General features: G+C 37.9%; 1 protein-coding gene across 2 annotated transcripts in view; it reads left to right on the top strand.

Annotated features, from left to right (window-relative positions):
- Positions 1-20460, top strand: part of PRKCE (protein kinase C epsilon) — a 301786-nt gene extending 281326 nt beyond the window's left edge. For both annotated transcript variants that reach the window (XM_050893523.1, XM_050893524.1), the window contains exon 15: positions 17230-20460. In XM_050893523.1, the coding sequence (XP_050749480.1) occupies positions 17230-17376 (147 nt within the window). In that variant the 3' untranslated portion in view covers positions 17377-20460. The remainder of the gene's footprint in view (positions 1-17229) is intronic.
- The last annotated feature ends 899 nt before the right edge of the window (positions 20461-21359 follow it).

The following is a 21359-nucleotide window of genomic DNA, read 5'->3' on the forward strand; positions in this document are numbered from 1 at the left end:
CTTTTGAGCAAGATCATACTGAAATTTTTACTTGTCCTCTTAAAATTGGACGATTTACTAATTGGAAAGTAAAGTGTGATATATATCTAGGCTGGAGAGAAAGATCACACAAAATATAATTATTAATTATGCAACTTCAGAAATGGTAAAGGAATCTAGGGCAGTAAATTTCAAATGCTGAAAAGGTGATTTTGGATACTTGCCAAGCTAGAAGAGATTGCACTCACTTTGAAAAATACAGGAAAGAGGGAAGAAGATGAACACTAATGAAATAAAGTCTACTTTAAAATCTAGATAGAGAGTTCCTCTCTAAATTCAGTTGTGAGTGTAGCATTGAGATTCATTGATTCAGATTAACAAGCGTAACTGTTCCATAGCTATGGAATAACTATGGAAAAAACATAACTAATGCCTGTGTTTGGAATGTTTTCTGGTTTTTAACATCTTTCAGTATTGATAAAGAGCTGTTGATTATTTAAAAGTGACTTGTAATATTAAAAGGAGATTAAAAAAATATATTTTTAATCTTATGTTCAGGAGAGCCTAGATCTGTGAAAATAGCTATGAGAAGAGGCCAGATTATTAGTCAGAAAATAGACATTCTTGCATGTGATATGTGAGTGTACATATGTGTAGGGAAAGAAGCATACAATGCATATATAGTCATTTGTGCATTCAAATTGAGTTTTGCATGCACATAGAAAATTTTGCTCATGCAAGAATGCATATATTTACACAAGTATTCATCTATTTTCTGACCAACCATTAAGATGACTAAGGGGGGAAATTTTATAATTACTTACACACTTTCAAAAAAAAAAAAACAAAACGCCATAGGATCTGTTCAAATGAGCTCTGGGCAATATAAAACGCTGACACTAAACAAGTAAACTCATCAGGGAAAATGGTCAAACACTGAGGTCCCATCAGACAATGGAATAATCTGCCAAGGGAGGTCACGGAGGTACTAGCGTGGAAACAAACATTGCTTGAGTTCTGCCTCACGACTCTGCTGATCCCAAAAACACGCGAGTTCCTTGGTTAGCAGAGCCGTCTTCCTTTTCTGTTACCTTTTATCCTTTCTCTGCCATAACAGATTTTCTGAGGAGCTATATTACATGGTACTGTAAGGCCTGTGCTTCTCTATAGCTCAGGTATGTCTCTTCAGCTCTGCCAGCCTTAAGTCTGAATTTTTCAACTGGACTTGAAAGAAACACTGCATGGCTATTTATTAGCCAGGCTTTTGAGTTTGGTTTGTTTTTTTTTTTTTTTAAATCTCATTCACGCTGTGGATGGATGCAAATATATTCCTTATTATACCAGAAATATACCATTAATGTCCTTCTAGTTTGTACATGATTTGATTATTCTAATGATGTTTTGGAAGCTGAAATTTCTTTCCTAACTGTTTCCAGACTTGGAATGAAAATTACTGAAGTCCAAAAGGTCCTTGAAAAACTGACTATGTTTTCTGAAGGCTTGCAAGAGTGCGTTGGGCAGAGCACTCATACAAATGGCTGAGGTTTAGATTGCTAAGCAGTGACAGGAGTGCCACACCAGGTTGTGCTAGGCAGAGACAATGGAAGCAGATTTGGTGGCCCTGAAACCTGCTGTGAAGGATCTTTCGCTGCTTCTCCAGCTTTATGACTTGGAATAGAGAATACAAAGGGGTGAAAATGCACTGGGGCCCAGTCCTATTGATGCATATTATCTACCAGCCCTTCCTTTCATAAATCCAGACTTATGAGGCTTTTCAGTGGCAAAATTAATTTTTTTATATATATATACACTATGGTTTACTATACTGAGGGTTTGTCCCATATAGAGCTATTATAAATGTTAAGCTACTATAGAAAAAGTAATAGCTCTGGGCCATGTACATTAGAAATCAAGCAAACTTTTGAACAGCTATGAAGAGGATATTTGTTACATCTAAGCTCCAGTGACCTTGACAATGTCTCTTGAAGATCATTTCCACTGTTCTTAAAACCTAATTCTTAGAGTTTCACAGACTGTCTTGAAATTTTCTGAATAATATTATTCTTCCCTGCTGCTTTTAATGCAGACATGAATATGTAATTGCATATGCAAGAAATAAGTACAGTTTTAGTGCAGACAGATATCTTTTCTCCAGAGCAACTTTTGTGAGGCAGAAATCCCTTTGAGGCATTCTATTCCTATGTTAAGATATTTTGTCTCATGTATTCTTCCTGGAATTTTATTCCATTTGGAGAATGAAATTTCCCTAATCAGTACCTATAAGACCAGGCTATGGTTTGCAACATAATTTATTGCCCAAGAACCACAAAGGCCTTGATAGTATTCAGTGATTCTCTGCTCTCCATCTTTCTTTGTTTCCATGGTTATGCTCCGGGCTTGGTTGAATCAGTTATTTCCATTTTCAAAGTGCATTTGCCATATTACAAATTAAAACAAGGGTGCAGTAGATTAATTTCTTACCAAAGTCATTGGTATGGTGGTAAGTGTGGTAGATCTTGCTTGGTGACATGATGGGATGATTCTGTCTATCCCAAAAGAAATAATAAAATATGCATTAAAAACAGTGATTGAAACAGATTGCCACTTCACCTTTAATGTGTATTGATGAAATTTGTATTATCCCAAGTTGTTATTTACTGGCAAAGCTTATATTTGAAACAGTGAAGCAAAGCTGTATTTTGTTGTATTTTGCTTTTTCTTCAATCTTCTCCATATCTTATTAGATTCCCTGCAAGAAATTCTATGTGCCATTTCTGAGAGCACAGCTGGCCAGCTGCGGGCTTTCCAGACTGAACTTGTGGCCTGCTGACATGCCACTGCCATCAGCCAGTGACGCTCAGAGAGGTGTGCACAAGTGGCATAAAGATACACGATATCCCAGTCCCACTTGCCAGGGATGGAGGAACATCACTGCCCAAAATTAGTTGCTCATTTGGCTGAAGTCAGTAGTAGCCTCACATGAGCATCAATTTCATAGAATCATAGAATGGTTTGGGTTGGAAGGGACCTTTAACGGTCATCTAGTCCAACCCCCATGCAATAAGCAGGGACATCTTCAACTAGATCAGGTTGCTCAGAGCCCCGTCCAGCCTGACCTTGAATGTTTCCAGGGATGGGGCATCTACCACCTCTCTGGGCAACCTGTTCCAGTGTTTCACCACCCTCATCGTAAAAAATTTCTTCCTTATATCTAGTCTGAATCTACCCTCTTTGAGTTTAAAACCATCACCTCTTGTCCTATCACAACAGGCCATACTAAAAAGTTTGTCCCCATCTTTCTTGTAAGCCCCCTTTAAGTATTGAAAGCCCGCAATAAGGTCTCCCCAGAGCCTTCTCTTCTCCAGGCTGAGCAACTCCAACTCTCTCAGCTTTTCCTCATAGGAGAGGTGCTCCAGCCCTCTGAGGGATTTCTTCTCGGTTTTTGTAGAATTAGACCAGCACAATAAAATCACTCTCATATTTCTTACGCTGTTGGTCACACTGGCTCAGTGTGCTGCAAGGAGCTGTGAGACGGAGGAAGCTGTTAGGCGCTGTGCAGCAAGGACAGTCTCGCCACAGGCACACTCCTGTCCTTTCAGGCTGAGTTTTTACTGTCAACCCTTGAAACATATGCATGCAAACAGACAGACTTGTCGTTTGCATCCACCCTGTTGTAAATGTCAGGGTTGGGAAAATTTGAGACTTTGACTAAGACATCTCCAACATGAAAAAGCTGAAGAACTCTGAGCCAGAGGGTAATACAAAGCCTGGTAAAACAGATGTTTGCCATATGTATTTCTTTTTAGCAATTAAGCCGAAGTTTCATCGCTAATGGCTTTATCAGTGCCTGTGGCAATCCATTCATAGTGTGGCTTTATGGAGATGAAGTTAACAAAATAATATCATTACGATGATTTACTGTGAGCATGCAGCTTTCACAGAGCAATACATTATTTTAATTTTCTCTATGCATTCATAATTTCTTGGTTTTTCATTTTAAAAGCTCGCGTTCTTCAAGAGCATTAGAAACAAAATGAACAAGATAGTCTATTGCAGAATTGTATCTTGCAGTATGGAGCAACAGCAGCTGCCGCCGCCCCATTTAGTTCATCTAATGTGACTCCCTTCATTTTGCAGCCTCTTCCATTCCTACTGTTATATCACTGAGAATGTTTTCCGAATATTTGTATGTTCCTTCTTCAGTTCTGACTTCTCAGGGGTAGAGAGTTGGTCTAGCAGCTAAAACCAGAGACCCAAGAAATGCAAGATATATAAGTTGTTCTACCAGATTTTCCAGAAACTCATAGTGTGGTCCAGGGTTCATCACCTAACCTTTTCATGCCTCAGTTTCCACTCTGTGGTAATCTCAGGACGCTTAATGCAAAGTTCTGTGCCGGCGAAGAAATATGACTGAGAAGTGTTAAAAACCAAATGCTCAAGATCAGCCTGGCTTTTAAATTGACTGAACATGTAGCACTTCCCTTGGAAGACTGTTCTATGCTATACCAGACCTCAGTGTTAGCAAATTTCATCTTGATCCTCAGTCTCAAATTTCCTACAGTAATTTGCACATCTCTCTAGCTCCAGTAACTCTAAGATAATCATAAACCATTATCGAAGTCCCTCCCCCCTTAGTTATCACTATCTGAGCCACATTGTCTGTATGCAGTTTCCTTGTGAACCTAAACTCCCTTGTTAAGTCTTGACTTAAGGATGCCAGCAATGTGTCCTCTTTCAGTTTTGCGCTGCAGCAAAGGTTTGAAATAAAATCATTCCCAAATATGAAATTCTAGTCCTAGCCAATGATTGTGGGTTACAACTGGAGTCAGTGAGCACTGGGAATTTTCTTTTCCCCCTCCCCTAAATGAGTGAAAAACTGGCAAAATTTTGGCAACCCTTTGTCGATGACTTATGACAAGCTGGATGCCCACAGTGTTTGGAAACTGGGTAATAAATAGCAAATACAAATCAGCACCTATGGAGTGTGCAGCTGGCCTGTTTGCACAGGCAAACAGGCAGAGGCCACACCTGCCTCAGGGGTAGGTGCCTCACTGAACGGCTCCCAAAAATGTGTTCAATTAGAGAGGTGTGTGTTTAAATTGCTGCAGCAACCGTCTGCTTACTGTAAAATATGGCTGGAATCCTTAAAGAGGGACCGCGTTTCTGGAGAAAACTTTCAAATATATTAGCCTGAAACGTAAGTTCTGTACTCTCAGATTTGTTTTCATACATGACTGCTAACAGGCAAAGATTTTTTACTTTTTAACGAGGGATTTTTAACCTGGTGTTGGGAAGTCATGATGCTGTTTTGGTGGGGTTTTTTGGCACACCTCTATTTTTTTGTGACAGTGGATTGTACCATCATACATGCAAAATTATGACTTTGCCTTTACGCTGTGGGGAAGAAGCCCTGTAAAATGCGGTATCATTCAATAGCACCAAAAGGAACATAGGAAATTACAGGCCAAGTAAATTTCTTTTTGTATAAATGTTCTCTCTTTTCAAGTTTGCTTCAGTGTGAATGTCCCTCTTTAAGGTAAGGCCTTCAATATGGGGAAAATGTCAAGGTAGGTCCATTTTTAGGCCTAATAACCTTGAGGTGTCCCTTCAGTTTCATAAAATATTTCCATTCAGTCATCAGTGCATGGCAATGAGCATTTAGCAGATGGGCACGCAAGGGGCTATACTGCATGCTTTTGCATGAAGTGTTACTGCTTAGACGAAACACTGGGGAGTGATCTTGAGACCTCAAGACCCTCATGTACCATTGTTAAACATTGCACATTATGTATTCCCCACTTGCTGCAGGCATTTCAGGCATAGGAAAACAGTGGGCTTTCTTCTGAGAGTGACACTGTGGTGATTAATACTGGTGTACAAAAAAAAAGGTTTAGAAACAGGGAAGATTCTGTATTTGTCAGAATGGTTAATATATATCCTTTAGAAAAACTAAAGAAAAATGGATGTGGACTTTCGGGACAGCCTTTTTATTACAAACAGCCATAATGGTTGAAGTCCAACACTCTTTTTTTGCACGCTGCCCCTGCCACAGGGTATCATGAATTAGAATATTTAATGTCAGCTGGTTCCTAAAAGTTACACTTTTCTGCTACTGGTTCAAGCGTTAGCCAGGTCGCTGCTGATTGAGAAGCATGGGCTATTGGCAGGCGATGAAGTTCGAGATCTCAGTTGAGCTTGCAGTAGACAGTTGTGAACAACAGTATCATAACTGCCTGCAACGTAGCTCATACCAATCGGTCTAGCATGTGGCTGGGCAGGGCAGAGAAGTCTGTAACACTTCTGCCTCTTCCCTCAACAAAGTAAAGGACCTTGGTTTTCAAAGCTTCAACTAGCTTGGCACTTTGTACAACCATTAAATTTGCTAAGAGTCTAAGTATATAGCTTTTGAGGAGCTTATGTGCAACTTGTATCACAACTTAGAGAAATGAAGAGTAAGTGAGCTGGTATTTTTAAGGGATTTCATTGTTGTTTATTTAGATGAGCAAGGTTCTGTTTTCCCAGAATTTGCTTGTTCAGTTAGTCTTATTTTTTGGTTTTTATTCTTTTCAGCGTCAGTGCCTGCAGCAGCTGTTTTTAGCTGTGATTACCACAACACTAGAATTACAGAAGTTTGAAAGCTACTTCCCAGCACTGCAGGTTCCCAAATATTTATAAGTTAAACAACTTTTATTGTGCTTCTTTTGATTCTGTACTGGGGATCCAGCAGTATTTGTTTGGTTTTGTTGAGTCCTGGTCTTATAGCACTAAAATCTTTTCATACTGAATAATTAGGTTCATTTAACTGTCTGTTAAGTGTACATTGTTAAGTGATGCCCACTGGGATGGAGTGATAAGCAGTCTTCCTGCTTTCCTTTTGGGCTTCCTCAGAATAAGACAAGTTCTGTTTCACTTTTTGGCTGCTTTAATCTCCAGTGCTGTTTTCAGAAAGTAATCTAAACCATTAAGTGAAATCATCTTATCATGGTTACTTATAATACATTCTTAAGCATTCAAACAGAAATATTTTTATATTAATGTAGATAATAAATAATATTCCTGGGTTGGGCCTGTTTCTGATGTCATTAAAAGCCAGTGGCAAAACACCAGGTGATTTAAGAAGCAGTAGCATCTGGCTCTTTATCAAAGAGTGGAGAGGAATTTATCAGAAAAAAGCGAAGACTCGCCAAAGGCTGGCAGTCCATGACTAGTCCCATTCATAGCTGGAGTCTGGTGAACACAGAGTATAAGAAGAGCTTTGGCTTTGGGTTTATTTCTTGTGCAGAACCTTTTGTGTTGGCAGTATACCATGCTAATGCGAGCATAAAGTTAACAACAGTGTCTTACCAGGATGTTCATCCAAAATAGGCAGCAAAAATTTGTCAATGTATGTGTTCACAGCTCAGCATACTAGTGCAAAACTTAATTCCTTTGACATATGCACTAATATGCAGATGGTGGACTGAAGCAGCTGATGTGTAGGCACTTATCTGCAGTAGCAGGACAGGGAAGGCATCTTTAAATGGTAAGGAATCCTAGCACTTCATTAACTGCTGCTTTCCTGTTGTTATGCTGCTGTGCTGTTACAAAGGATTTTGTTACTATGAAGGCACAGACCTTGTACTGGTCCTCTCAACAGCATGCTCCAGGAATCATATGCTTAAATTATGCAGGATGAGAGGAACACTCAGTCTAGATATTTATGAAAAACCTTAAGCGCAGATCTTGTTCCTTGATTTGCACGCCATATTCATGTTTGCAAAGGACTTATGAACAATGATTCCCTTTGCTTAATTATGGAGTATAGAAAAGAAGAAGTTGAAGATCATGACTGCCCATGACACTCTGAAGGATTGTGTTTATATTTGACAAGAACAAGAAGAAAGAGAAATTGAATTTGTGACCTCAGGTCCGCAATAACAGCTCGAGTTCCCAGCAAGACGAGGTTCCCGCTGTGCAAAAAGCCATATAAGTGAGAGACAATCAAGAGATCGTAGATAATGATAGACAGAGAGATCACAGTCCATGTAAAGGAGAACAAAAATAGGAAGAAAATTAGATGCATAGTGAGGAGAAAATTACTCAGGCTCAAAGCAGATCAGTAGCAGAACCAAGTATGAAACCCATGTCACTACAAACTCTGCTATGTCTTACTGCGCTCTTTTAATAAAACTGTGTTCTAAAAAAGCAGTTCCAGTGTCTGGAGGAAAGGTGGAAAGGAGATATATTGAGATGCAGAAGTAGTAGGCATTCATGCATAATTGTGCAATGCCTTTTTTTTTTTTCAGTCTACAATTTGTATGAGTATGTGCATTAGTTTAAAAGAAAAAAAGAGCAGCTTCAGCTGCTTTATAAGAAGTCAGTATATCTTTATTTTAATCTGTCTTTGAAAAGACTTAAAAGTAATCATTAGACTTCACAATACGATGTCTAACGATTCAGTAGTCTTAGAATTAAACCATCACTGTGTGGCTTTCTCCATTTGTATAAGGTGAGACCTGCTATACCATTTCTCTGTATGAAAGCCTGTCATATACATCATCCATGTCAAACTAAAAGCTTTATTCTTAATGAGCTAGAGATCATCATCAAAGAGCATGAGTTTCCTGAAATGTTTTGAAGAAGGCAGTCTTGCCAAAAACTCTGTAGGCTTCCTGCTCTACGGCCTATAGTGCAAACCATTCTAGTGTGTAGCTGAGTCTTGGAATGATGCTCCCACTGTACGTCATTGCTATTACCTTTCATGCTGTGGTGTTTCTTTGCGTCCAGTGTCACAATGCACATGTCCATGCCTCCTCGATAGAGGAGGGGCTCAGAATCACAAGATACTGGTATATATTTATAATTTCATAACATATTCAGGAAGGTTTCCATGATGTGTTACTTTTCTGTAATTAAGTGGGATAGGTGACTGTAGGCAGAATAAAATGTTGGAAAGTCAGTCGGTCAATATTTATTCAGGATACATGGCAGAGATATGAGTCTTGAAATATTTCATTACATCATTCACCTCTTCACTAGTATCAGAGTCTCCTTAATTTATTCCTTGTCTTTGTGATTGCTTAAAGAATGGAAAGCAAAGTAAATCTGTTGATCTTTTACAGAATAAATCTGGTCAAATATCTCAGTGCACTGCTAGACTATCTGTATTTGGGTAGTTTTTCCAGTGATTTACGGGATGTCTCCTGGAAGCCACTGGAATTCTAGGGACGTGTGCCCTGGGCTTACCAGCTCTCCTGCATCACTTCTCTTCTTTGCAAGTCAGCTCCATTTTCTGGGTATAGCCAGTCCTTTGTGCTAAAGTGCTAGTGATCAGGAAGACCAAAAAGGCTTCTAAATGTGTATTTGAGGACTCACCAGCAGGTGGTTTAGCATGTCGCAGATGCACCAGCCCTGACTACTATAACTCTGCCGTAATACCAGTGGTTAAAATGCAATTTCAGGAGAATTGGAAACTAAAAATGGACAAATCTTGGATGTGTGCCAGGACGTAAGAGGGGAGGTGACATTGGTGATCATGACCTTAGAGCAGTTGAGGATATCAATGGAGGCTTGCCAATATAATGTGAATTAGAGAGGCACACATACAAAATCTGCACTGCAGAGTGGATCATAAAATTTGCAATAGGAATTGCATTGTGCAGATGAAGGGTATTTTTATATGATTGTTCCATTACTTCCTCTTCTCGTATTTCCTCCCCACCCCAAGAAGAAATATAAAATTGTTTCCCATGTAGTTAAACCCTCAAAGAAAACTACCATAAGGGAAAAATATAGTGTAGAAATTCAGAAGTTGGCACTCTTCCCCTGCAATTTTTTTCACTCTAAAAAATGCATGTATTCTACCATAGCATAGCTTATGTGCAGTGGTTATGTCATGATTAAGTCCTAATGGAAGCAAGCCCTGATAAGGTGGACAAGATGGATCGTGAGGGTAAAGGACTAACCACAGGTGGGAAGCTGTAGTGCTGACCTCCCCTGCAGCTCATGTGAAATCTATCTCCATCGATGTTTTACACAGAGATAACTGTTGCGCTTTAGCAATCAGGCTATGAACAAAGCAGGTTTGGTATATATAGCTTTAGTGCTGTGTACTCGTTCATGTTAAAACCATACCCAAGTACGGCCATAGGGGACAACGGTATTACAGCGATGACTTCTGGGTGAGGTTCGTTGCCCAGACTGCGAACACAGGGTGGTTGTCAGTGAACCTGCAGAGCTTTGATTTTGTTTGCCTTGCTGTTTGTTTTGTTGTGGTGGTTTTGGGGTGTAGGATAGGTGTAGGACACGAGAAAGGCTGTGCAAAAGTGAAATACTAAGGCTGACATCCTGGCCGTGTAGTCATTAAATGTTTGTACTCCCTAATTGTTTAGGTTATCCCTCCTTCCTACTTGACCTATTTCACATTCCTAGGAAGGATACATACTGTTTCAGTATAAAGGTGGTTTCAGTTTACTGGATCACAAATGATCCCTTTTAAAATGCATAGTTCTGTGAATTAGCTTGGTGTTTATTAAATATCTGTGTACTTCCATAGCAGATTAAATTGTGGACTGCATAGGTTGGCATGCTTTTCAAATACTGTTTCTCTATCTATTAACATCTTTATTGAGTGGGGGGTTTTCCCACTTCTTTTCTTAATTTGGTGTCTTTTACATCTAATGAAAGAATAATCTAGGAGCACAAAATCTCACCCTCTACTTGGAAGTAATGAATGTTGGTATACTTGTAAAAACTACTTGGATTCCAAACCCTTTTTATCATCATAACCTTCAGTTGAATATACTGCAGCTCATGGCTGATCTGTTGTAACTCTCCCATGTGTGAATAGAGCAATTCACATGCTGAAAAAATTTAATAACTTGTAAAGTTATTCTGATAACATATATTTCATATCTTCTGAAATAAGACATTCTAGGAAATACTTCCAATACTGATACAGATTCTCAAGGCGTGCAAATACTGTGAAGAGGCATCACCAGGATAAACAGAAAGACTGGCCTGAAGTGTTGTGCTTCTCAGCCCCTTCCTTTCACAGTATTCATACTGAATTTCTGTATATATAGAATGAGTTATGTGCAAAAGTGAGTGCTCGTTACAGTTGGTCTCAACTTTTTAGAAACTACTACACCTTTATGAAAAGAGATCCAGTCATTGGTGCAAAGTGATCTCTGCCTGTGCTGCAGGTTTTGTTATCATAATAAAGAGAGGTGAATGAGAGGACGGTGATATGTGAGGTTAGCCACATAACCTTGTGCTTCAAACTAGTTTGTTTGATGTCTTGAGTTTCCATTTTTCTTGAACAAAATAATCTGAAAATCTTATCAGTGATGAGGTAAATACAAAATATTTAAACTCTGATCATCCTGATCTAAGAATTTCTTCTTGATGATACTGTGTCAAATGCAGGAATCATTTATTTCTTACTGAAGCAAATTTCTGGATAAAATTAAATAATACCGTGTAATACATATGAGAAGGTGTGACTCTTGCTGCATGTCCTGTTCCTGCTGCATTGCTGTCCCGTGCCCCTGTAGCTGAACACTGAAAGCTGCAGCAGCTTCTTGCCTGGATTTAATGCGCCTTTCACGTGTTTGATGTGCTGCTGGGTACAGCCAGGCGCTGCACTGGAAGGGTTCTCTGGTGAAGCTCCCCAAAACTAATGACAAACTCCAGGATTTCACTGTGGGCTTGAAAATATATGAAGAGGCATCAAGCACTGCTGTTGACAGAGAATTGCAGTGGAGTAAAGTTAAAGATGTTTCATTCAGTGATATAGAAAGGCCAGTCTGCATTTCTATGCTGACAGTATCTCAGACTGTGAAAATCATGGATGAGCTTTGTGTATTTTGTGTCAAAAGGTCCACTTACTGAAAAATATCATAGCACAGTATTTTTTTCTTCCAACATATTGGTTCATTGTTATAATGATCATTTCAGGCCTCACTTACTTGTATTGGCTGTCTGTTCTGGATTAGCTCCTCATTCTACTAAACTCAACAGAAATCTATTAATTGATTTAAAGAGGTTTCCTATAGTTATATTTGAGCAGCATATTGTGAATTTGTAGGAAAATCAGGCTAAAATACAAAACGTAGGCTTTTGTGACAGTGTTGTTTTCTAGCCACCACCTCCATCTTTCTTTCACCTCCTCTGAGTAGCCTTTGAACCTGCTGGACAATTCCAGCCCAATTTAGTGGAGCCATTGAGCTTGCAAAGGACTTGAAAGAGTTTCAGTGATTTTCTGCAAATGAAATGAAAATAAATAATGGAGTAGAGAGAGATACCTCATAATGCCTCCAAGCTGGAGAATTAATTTAATCCTTATTAGGCAGAAGAGAGTCCACTGAGCGTCTTGGCCTCATGCACAGCTGATGAGGTGCCCAAGCTTTGCTGAGTTCCCTGGTTTGGACCACCCTCTGTCAGGTGCCTTCTTGCAAGGATTTCTGTGGCTTTTCAATACCAAAGGCTCCTGTCACTCACATCTGGTTCATGTGATTAATGGAAGGAATGGCAAGTTCTAACTTTCTTAATGTATTTTCAGTGATAAGAACATCAACTTAGATTTTTTTTTTCACTGTTGCAATTCATATAGTGTCATTTAGTAATCATTAACAGGCAAGGTTGGTAATCCTTGACACTGGAAAGCTTATTAAGCATGTTTTGGAGTTTTTTTTAAGCTTGAGTCTGTGACTGCAGGTAGAAAATTAATTTTTTATTGAAATGGTAGTGAAAATAAAACCAGTTCATAAAACCAGTGTTTAATGTGTGCTTATTAATAGCATATGAAGTTCCTTTTAATCTTTTAGTAATTATGTGAAGAGATTTAAGAAAAAAAAGCATTTTGATTCATAAAACAATATCCCTTTGTCCAAAGCTGTACAGGCCAACTAGGAAAGCTGATTACATGGTGTTTTATGAAGAGATAGTATTTTAAAATTTCCAGTAACGTTAGCTCTTCGAACAGAAGCGGTAATCTTTGAATAGAATAAAACATGACTTTGACTTTAAAATTGTCATCCTTGATGGGTAGTAGGTCATGTTAATACGTATTAATTCAAGGGGTTCTATTTCTGTAGCATAAGTGTTACATCTAATCAGATCGTATCACCCAGCAAGTCCACCATGTCTCCCAGGATAAGCAGGTCACACTAGGTCCATGCTCAGATGGGAGACCTATGAAGCATTCACACTGCTGGGAAAAAAAAAAGATCAACTAGCTGGCACGTTTCCTGCACAAGAGGTAGTGAGTCACTATTCCTTCTCACTATCAGAGATCCTGTGCTGGTGGAGAAGCCATTTTTCCCATGAGATTTAGAATTGAAGTCATGTCATTTTTAGTCATTACAAGTGCTGTGGCACTGCTGCTGCTCTTTGTCGGACAGAGGAGGACTGCCCACATGCTGCCTGCAGTAGTGCAGTTTCAGTGCAGTGTGGAATTTGGTACCTATTGTTGGAAGCTCTTGGGTAGCTGCTGTGACCCTGCTCTCGTGTAGCATTGACACATGCTGAACACAAGGTGTTAGGGTAGTCTAGAGAGAAAAAAAGAAACCTAATCGAATTTCTGTGTGTTTGGATGGACAGCTGTGGTTTTGGGGGTTCTTTTTTTCCTAATAACCCTAGTTTCTTCAGTCATCTGAAATTGAAAAGTCTTACCTGGAAAAAAGTTTGAAAAGTTAAAAATAATGTGTCCCAAAGTCTCAGGAGCTGCAGGCTAAATAAACAGAATCCCACCCATTTAATTATTGCATTTTTAATGATGCATTTGCCAGCCAATCTAAATATTTTTCTTTTTTTCTCCATGATTTTTTTAATGTTCAAAGTTGGATAATAGCTGCACTCTGTTTCCTTCATATACTCTCCTTACCTTGCAGATCTTTCTTTTCTCAGTTTCTCTGCTAGGAGACAGCCACAGCCCTTCATACCTTCATCCTGAGCCCTCAGGCTGCAACTATATATTGGTTCATGCTGTTGTCCTATAGAGTGTTCATAGTGCAAGTACATTAAAATAGCAATAGTAGCAGAAATGTGGCCAGACCTGTTTTGTCTTTGCAGATGGGGCCTTGCAAAATAGTCATAGCTTCAGGAAGAAAGTGCCTAAGTTGCTAAGGAGGGTTTCTCAAATAAATCTTTCTGTTGAAAAGAAGCACTTGTTATGAACTCTACCTTATGTCTTGTATGGCTTAATCCACTCACTTTTGTTCCCTGTGATTTATTTAATCTCACTTCATCAGTTGGTTGGTTAGAGGCTTGCTAGCGTATCCTTGCAATCTTAGATTGCTCCATACTTGTCCTGTTAATAAATTGGGTAATTTACATCTATGCTGCCAAAAAGACATGGAATTGTTTATAAATCTGAGAAAGTAAAAACTTCTATTTCCTTCTTTGGTCTTGAAGGTATATTTTAAGACATGCTAGGCTTTTAAATCTAAGCAAATACCTTTGGTTGTTGTTTCAGAAGTGTTTGGGATTTGAAGTTCTACTGGAAGTACAATTATTTTTAATCAATAGGATTTAGGTACACCGATGTTGGGACAGTTTTTCAGATGTACTCATCTGCACTCTTTTTCACCTAACACCTTCACAAATCTTAGTGGTGGTTTTCTGGAAAAAGTAGCTGTTGGGAATTAATTGCCCCTGATAGGCTTTGAGGAATTCGTCATCTTATTCTTTTGGCTTCAGCAAGGAAGTAACACTTTTCACAAATACGTTCAGTATGAAAACCTGAAAATAATATATATTGTATTTGTTCTCAGCTAGTCTAGAGCTTATTTACCCTGGATAGCTAGTGGTTAAAGTGTGAGTGTAGTCACATTTCTCTTGCACATAACTACAGTTCTGAATTTGAATTCTGCTTTCTACAAATACTTACCTCCTTCTGCTTTAGTGACTATTCCTGTAGCAAATTCATTGTATGAGCGTGTGAAAATACTACAGTAGGACATGGGGAACTGTCCTGGTTTCGGCTGGGACAGAGTTAACTCTCTTCTTAGTAGCTGGTACAGTGCTGTGTTTTGGATTTAGTGTGAGAATGATGTTGATAACACTCTGATGTTTTAGTTGTTGCTAAGTAGCGCTTATCCTAAGCCAAGGACTTTTCAGTTCCCCATGCTCTGCCAGCAAGCAGGTGTGCAAGAAGCTGGGAGGGAGCATAGCCGGGGCAGCTGACCTGAACTAGCCAAAGGGATATTCCATACCATGGAACGTCATGCCCAGTATATAAACAGGGGGGAGTTGGCCGGAGGGCGGATCGCGGCTCTGGCATCGGTCAGCAGGTGATGAGCAATTGCATTGTGCATCACTGGTGTTTTTTTTTTCTCCCCCCCCTTCCTTTTTTTTTTGTTATATTCCTTTTCATTACTATTATTATTATTATATTTCATTATTACTATTGTTAGTATTATATTTTACTTTAGTTATTAAACTGTTCTTATCTCAACCCACGAGTTTTACTTTTTTTTCCTTTCCTCCTCCCCATCCCACTGGGAGGGGAGGGGGAAGCGGCTGCGTGGTGCTTAGTTGCTGACTGGGGTTAAACCATGACAGGAACAAGAAGAATGTAGACATAGTTGCAATGTAATGCCTTTAAAAATTCATATGGAATTTCATTCTTGTTTTGCAGTATTTGCCCAAATGACTGGGATAAAACATAAAGCCCAAAGCCATGTCCCTCACGCTTTATGCAGTTCAGAGTATATGGATCACATACACTTTATGCCCAGTCTTTATGTACAAAGTAAATATTACAAATTTAAACAATATAAACATATATATGTTTGTTAAGTGCATATTCCTTTCCTTTTAATGGAAATTTGTAGATAGAGGATGTGGATTTTTGGTTGCCTGCACTTAGAAAGTTCTTGGTTTACAAGTGACAGTCTCTTGTATTTATATAGACCTTTTTTTCCCTATATCTATAAAGTTCTTACAAACAATGTAGGTGGAGGTTGCTATGACCATTTTACAATTGTGAGAAAGAAAACTATTTGTTTTAGTGCCTCAGTAGAGCTGATGAAGAAAATACATTTTTATATATATTTTATAGGAAAATTTACCTATATTGAAAGAAGTCATATATCCCATTTGGAATCATTAATGCACTTGATGATGCATCACTTTATGATTTTATCATTTTACTTTGCAAGTCAAATAGCTATTCTATTTCTGGTATCTTCTTAATTTCAGACATGTGCAGGATGAACACAAAGCTAGTTTTCAATGTGTCAGTGTGCCTCCATTAAGTATCACTTGTGTAACTATTAGATTTCATGAAACAAAGAGAAAAGAGGCAGTGTGAAGGAAAAGGCTTGTTCCAATTCCCTGAACCTGTATGTGCCTGAAATACGCTGCTAACGTGGAAAACATGAACAGTGTAGGTCCCAAGGGAATGACCATGGGGAATGTTTTCCCCTGTAGCCTTAACTTTTTTTACATGTAAGTGATCACAGATAGTCACTGTCATGAGGGCCCTGAGGACAACGAGTCGGCCTCCCCAAGGCTGTCTCTAGTTAATACGTCTTATTCCAACCGGAACATGTACAGTAGCACTTTGTTGGCCCAACTTTTCTGAAAGAGTGAGGTGCTTTGGACTTCAATGGGGAAATCCTGATGCTATTGAAATGAAGAAGAGTTCTGAGGTGGTTTTCTCTGGAGCCAGAATTTCACACTTTGCCGTGGTGCTCTGAATGACATTTGGCTGCATTAGGAAATCTGAGTTGCCAATGTGGAGCTCAAGGATTTTGGACTGAGAGCTGTTGCAAGGTCTACATCTGATTTTAAAGCTGAGTGTAGCCAGATATAAAGAAACAGTTAACTTAGAGTTGAAACAGTAGGCTATATTGTGGGGAAATCAATTAAATCAGTTCACTCTCTGCCTCTGAAATGAGATATCATTATGTTCAAATCTAAGAGGAAACAGCCGTACCACCTACTATGCCAAAGCCTTTTTTAAACTAGTCCTAATCTCAGCTTCCTGCTTTATCATCATACTGCTATTCCTTCGCCTGTCAGAGACCCGTGAGTCTCTGGGAACTCATTTATAGTACTGCTTCTGTGGCCTCTCCTGAACTCATTTATGGTACTTGCTCCTGTAGCTTCTCTCATATGTCTGTTATTCTTTGTGTGAAGTAGCTCCTCTTTTATTTCAATCATTCCAGAAAATTCAGCCTTTCAGGGGGGGATGGAGAGGAGGGAGAGCACGTGTTCTTTTACTGTGCTGTTTTACATTCACCTTATTTGTATTTTTCTTCCCAGAAAACCAAAAGGGATGTAAATAACTTTGATCAAGATTTTACACGAGAAGAACCAGTATTAACGCTAGTGGATGAGACAATTATAAAACAAATCAATCAAGAAGAATTTAAAGGGTTCTCTTATTTTGGAGAAGAGCTACTGCCATAGACAACATTAGGCTGAGAGATGAATGATGCTGCAAGAAGTGATTCTGAAGAGATCGTCAAATTACTGAGACTCAGTAGATCAAGAACTACTTCTCTTACCCTGAGCCCATATCCCCAATTAAAGTATATATTTATTGTTTTTTTCCTTTAATCTTTTGACCTGAAAGCACTCTTAATTTCTGTCTCACAAAGCAATGCAAAATAATTTTGTATCAGAAATTGTAGATGTAACACACTGCCATATATTTGCAACTTTTCTTTTATTCCTAAGATCTCCCCAGAGGACAAAATTGCATCTTTTCCATGGAAAATGAAGCCGTGCTATTAAAAGCAATTTAGCAGATCACTTTCTGTAATTGTCATATGTATTTAAGCTGAGAAGGTGAGAACTGTTTCTTCTGCACTGGTGGTTATGGTGAGATCTGTACTCAGATGTGGAACAAATAGGTCATATGTTGCCCTCTGGTAAGCAAAGAAGTCTGCCTTCATGGAGGTGTAATCCTCAATTATGAACTTATTGTGGTGAGGTACAAACTTAAAATAAAGCTGTCCAGAAAAAGAAGCGCACCAATTAAGGCTTTCGATGAAGTTCCTTGTACAATTTATGGAAAACTCTTAGGAATAAGAAGAGTCACAAAGATAACTGAAATTTTATTTAAAGCAAGAAATAGATACTATATGGATAGTTATTAAAGGGCTAAAGAATAAAAAGCCTATAGTACGTTAAGACAGCTATATATAGGCATTTTACAGTTTTTCAGGCAATTGGGTGTACTATCCATGTTACCAAATTTAATATCCATTTAAATGAACCATTAATGTGATGGCAAGCTTGCAAATGTTTACAGTTAATTTTACATAAAAAATTAATTATAAACATTATAAATTTGCCTTTTCCATTGTAGCTAAGTTGATAAATAATTTCTTATTTATATTTATTTTCTCAGCAGTGTGTTACTTTTGCACACTTTTACAAAACCATAATACTACTGTGTTTGTTGTTTTTTTATGTTTAAAATCTAAAGAGAAATCTGCTTTTAGAAGACACAAAATAAGGCTACACGTGCATTATGTGGAAATGTGTTAAAAAACTGAAGATCAAACATTCACAAACTGACATTATTGAAAGTTGTAAATTGAATTTTTTTGTGTATGAATTGAAATGGTAACTCATGTGGACAATATTACTAATGTGAAGTTACCTCCTGTAGATACGCTAACAGTGTTATGTACTTATATTTCCAGGAGTACCCTGTGGTTTGGTTTTGGTTTTTTTTTTTGTGTACATGTATCGCTGAGGTCATTTTATTATATATTTTACTGGACTGAGTGAGCGGTCATTGGAATCCATTTTAATTGTTGCACATGGATTTCCAGCTGCACAAAAATATATATACTTGTGATTGGCAAAGTGGCACTAAAGAAGCTTTTTTGCCTTTTGTACAGGTGAGATTTTGTATATAGTGTTTGCTGCAAGGCCTGTGGAATTCATTGAATATAGAGGTATCAACTGCTGCATGTTCAGGCATACTATTAAAATGTTAGTCTATGAAAGAATAATTATAATAATGTCCATGTGCAATACTCTTGTATGTGTATTGGTTCAAGTTACCGTCAGAGAGATGAGGTTTTTGTTATAAAAGATGTAGACATATATTAAGCTATACTAAATCTCTTGTATAGTTCTCTTCAACTCTATTATGACATGATAGAGCTCGGAAAGAGAAAGGAATGTTACAAATCGTGGTGGACAAAGTGTGAATCATTGGCTTTAAGAGATAATCTCGGTCTCAAGCAGATGAGTTAGTTTGTGTCAGTTTTGCGTCTGGCTGCTCATAGCCTGTTACTGATGACAACATTCAGTTCCATTTTGTTTTGTTTTTAAAACTCAGGTGTAATTATTATATATATTCTTATGATGATTTCAAAATATTAAATATTATGATATATCAATTAATGTGTTGTCTGGCCTACAGGTGTAATAATGGATCAAGCCTTTAGTTTAATTTAATTTATCTTCAGTAATCTTTTGTACTGGGAAAAGACTAGCTTCTGGAGCTGAGTACCAGCACAGAAACATCTTAATGATTGCATCATCTCAATGTTTAAATTTCTTTTCTCTTTTAGAAATATATTGTAGAACTGCCCATCAATTTGTGTCTCGCCACTAGCTCTGTTTATTTCTCATCACGGTTAGCTTTTGACATCCAGGCAAGAACTGATCACAATGCTAAAGCGTTCTTTTCCATAGGTGAGTAGACTGGCTAGGAAGACAAGTAATCGGATAGTGCACTACTGTTTGTACAACAAGAGGCCTTTACGCAAAACTCTGAGCATTTATTTTGAAGGAATAAAAGCGTCCCATAAAGCTTTTGTAAGCAAGCTATGTAGTCTGTATTCCCGTTTCTGACATGAAGATAACTAGCAAACGTTTGTATTTCAAGAGGCCTCAGCACCTGCAATGTTTGGTAGGATGCTAAGAGAAAAGTGAAGGAGATAAAAACTTTTGCATGGGCAGATATTTCTTCAATATAAATAGTTAGATCCTCTGCATTGGGTTTACATCAGAAGGTTTGTCTGTTACCTTGAACATTTTTTAAAGATAATTCTTAAAAATGGACATTCTGTTGCATTTCTGCCTGTTCTGTAAAATCTTTCCTGTTCCTTCTTTGTAAAATGAGTGCAAAATGCCAAAAAGATTATTAATAATAATAATAATTATAAAGAATCCATTGTTTCTTGTTTTTCCTCCCAAATAGACTTTATTAAAAAATGGAAACACATTTTTCTCCATAGGGTGAAAAATAATTCTCTCCAAAAAAGGCTTACAAATTACCTCTTTTTAAATTATGTGCAGAATAGTTCTGGCTAAATATAAAATGTATTCAGTTGGGGGGTAGGTTTTTTTTTATTGTGAGGATTTATTTGTACAGAATTTTTTTCTTATGGATGTAATTTGAATCTCTTGCCATTCATTAGTGTTATTTCATCGTAAACATTATTACTGTGCCAAATGTACTGTATTCAAAAGGATGTGAATGTGTATTGTTTCGGAACCTAATAAATACAATGATGTTAAATCTTATTTTTTTCCCCAAAGTTTTCCTGAGTATTTCCTAATGAGGAGGAAAGAAAGATGAAGGATGAATATTCTTCCTGTTACATGTTGTACAAAATACCGTGAGCTTGTCTTTTAGGAGTGGACATTTTGCAAAGGAAGGATTTGCTAACAAGAGCCTCATCTGTGAAGCACTAAATACTCCAGGAGAAACACAGGTAACAGTGCGTGAACACTATTTATCTTGGGCAATATAACATTTACCTCAAAAACACCAAGGAGGTGAGTTTACACACATTTTCTGCTTACCAGCTACATAATGGTCACTGAGTTCTGACTCATCCCAGCATTCTGCTTAGCTACATTGTTAAAACTCACTTCAGTAGGGCACTTTGTGTACAAACACATGAGACTGCTTTAGTCTTTAATTGGATTGATTAGAGGGATTAATGGTATGCATAAGTTTAATTAGGGTCATAGAGCTTATTAAATGATTTATTTAACTTCATCTGTCAATGTGACATTGTCTGAAATGTTTCAATATTTCATCGTGTTTCAATTTGCCTCTTAAATACTTTCCATTTTCATGGTCTAAAATTCTTAACTTCTGTTTCAGTAGATCAGCTATCAGCATACTCTGGCAGTAATTCCAGTTAACAATCTCCAGTGAGTATACCCAGCTAGTAGGTATACTAACTAGCTTAAAAAAATAGTAATAATAATAATTTGAAGAGTTTTTTCTGTTCAAATTGCAGCTTTTGCATAAACCTCCATTTTTTTCCTTCATGCTGAGTCCTCTCAAAGTCGCTGAATGTGTTTGGTGCCTATGCGCATATTCCAAATCTTGTGCATTGACAGCATTAGCGTAAGCTTTGTCACACAGATTTTACCAGTTAAACAACTATGTAATGTCTTGATTTTCTGGG

This window comes from Gymnogyps californianus, chromosome 3 (assembly GCF_018139145.2).
Source record: "Gymnogyps californianus isolate 813 chromosome 3, ASM1813914v2, whole genome shotgun sequence".
In the NCBI taxonomy this organism is placed as follows: Eukaryota; Metazoa; Chordata; class Aves; order Accipitriformes; family Cathartidae; genus Gymnogyps; species Gymnogyps californianus.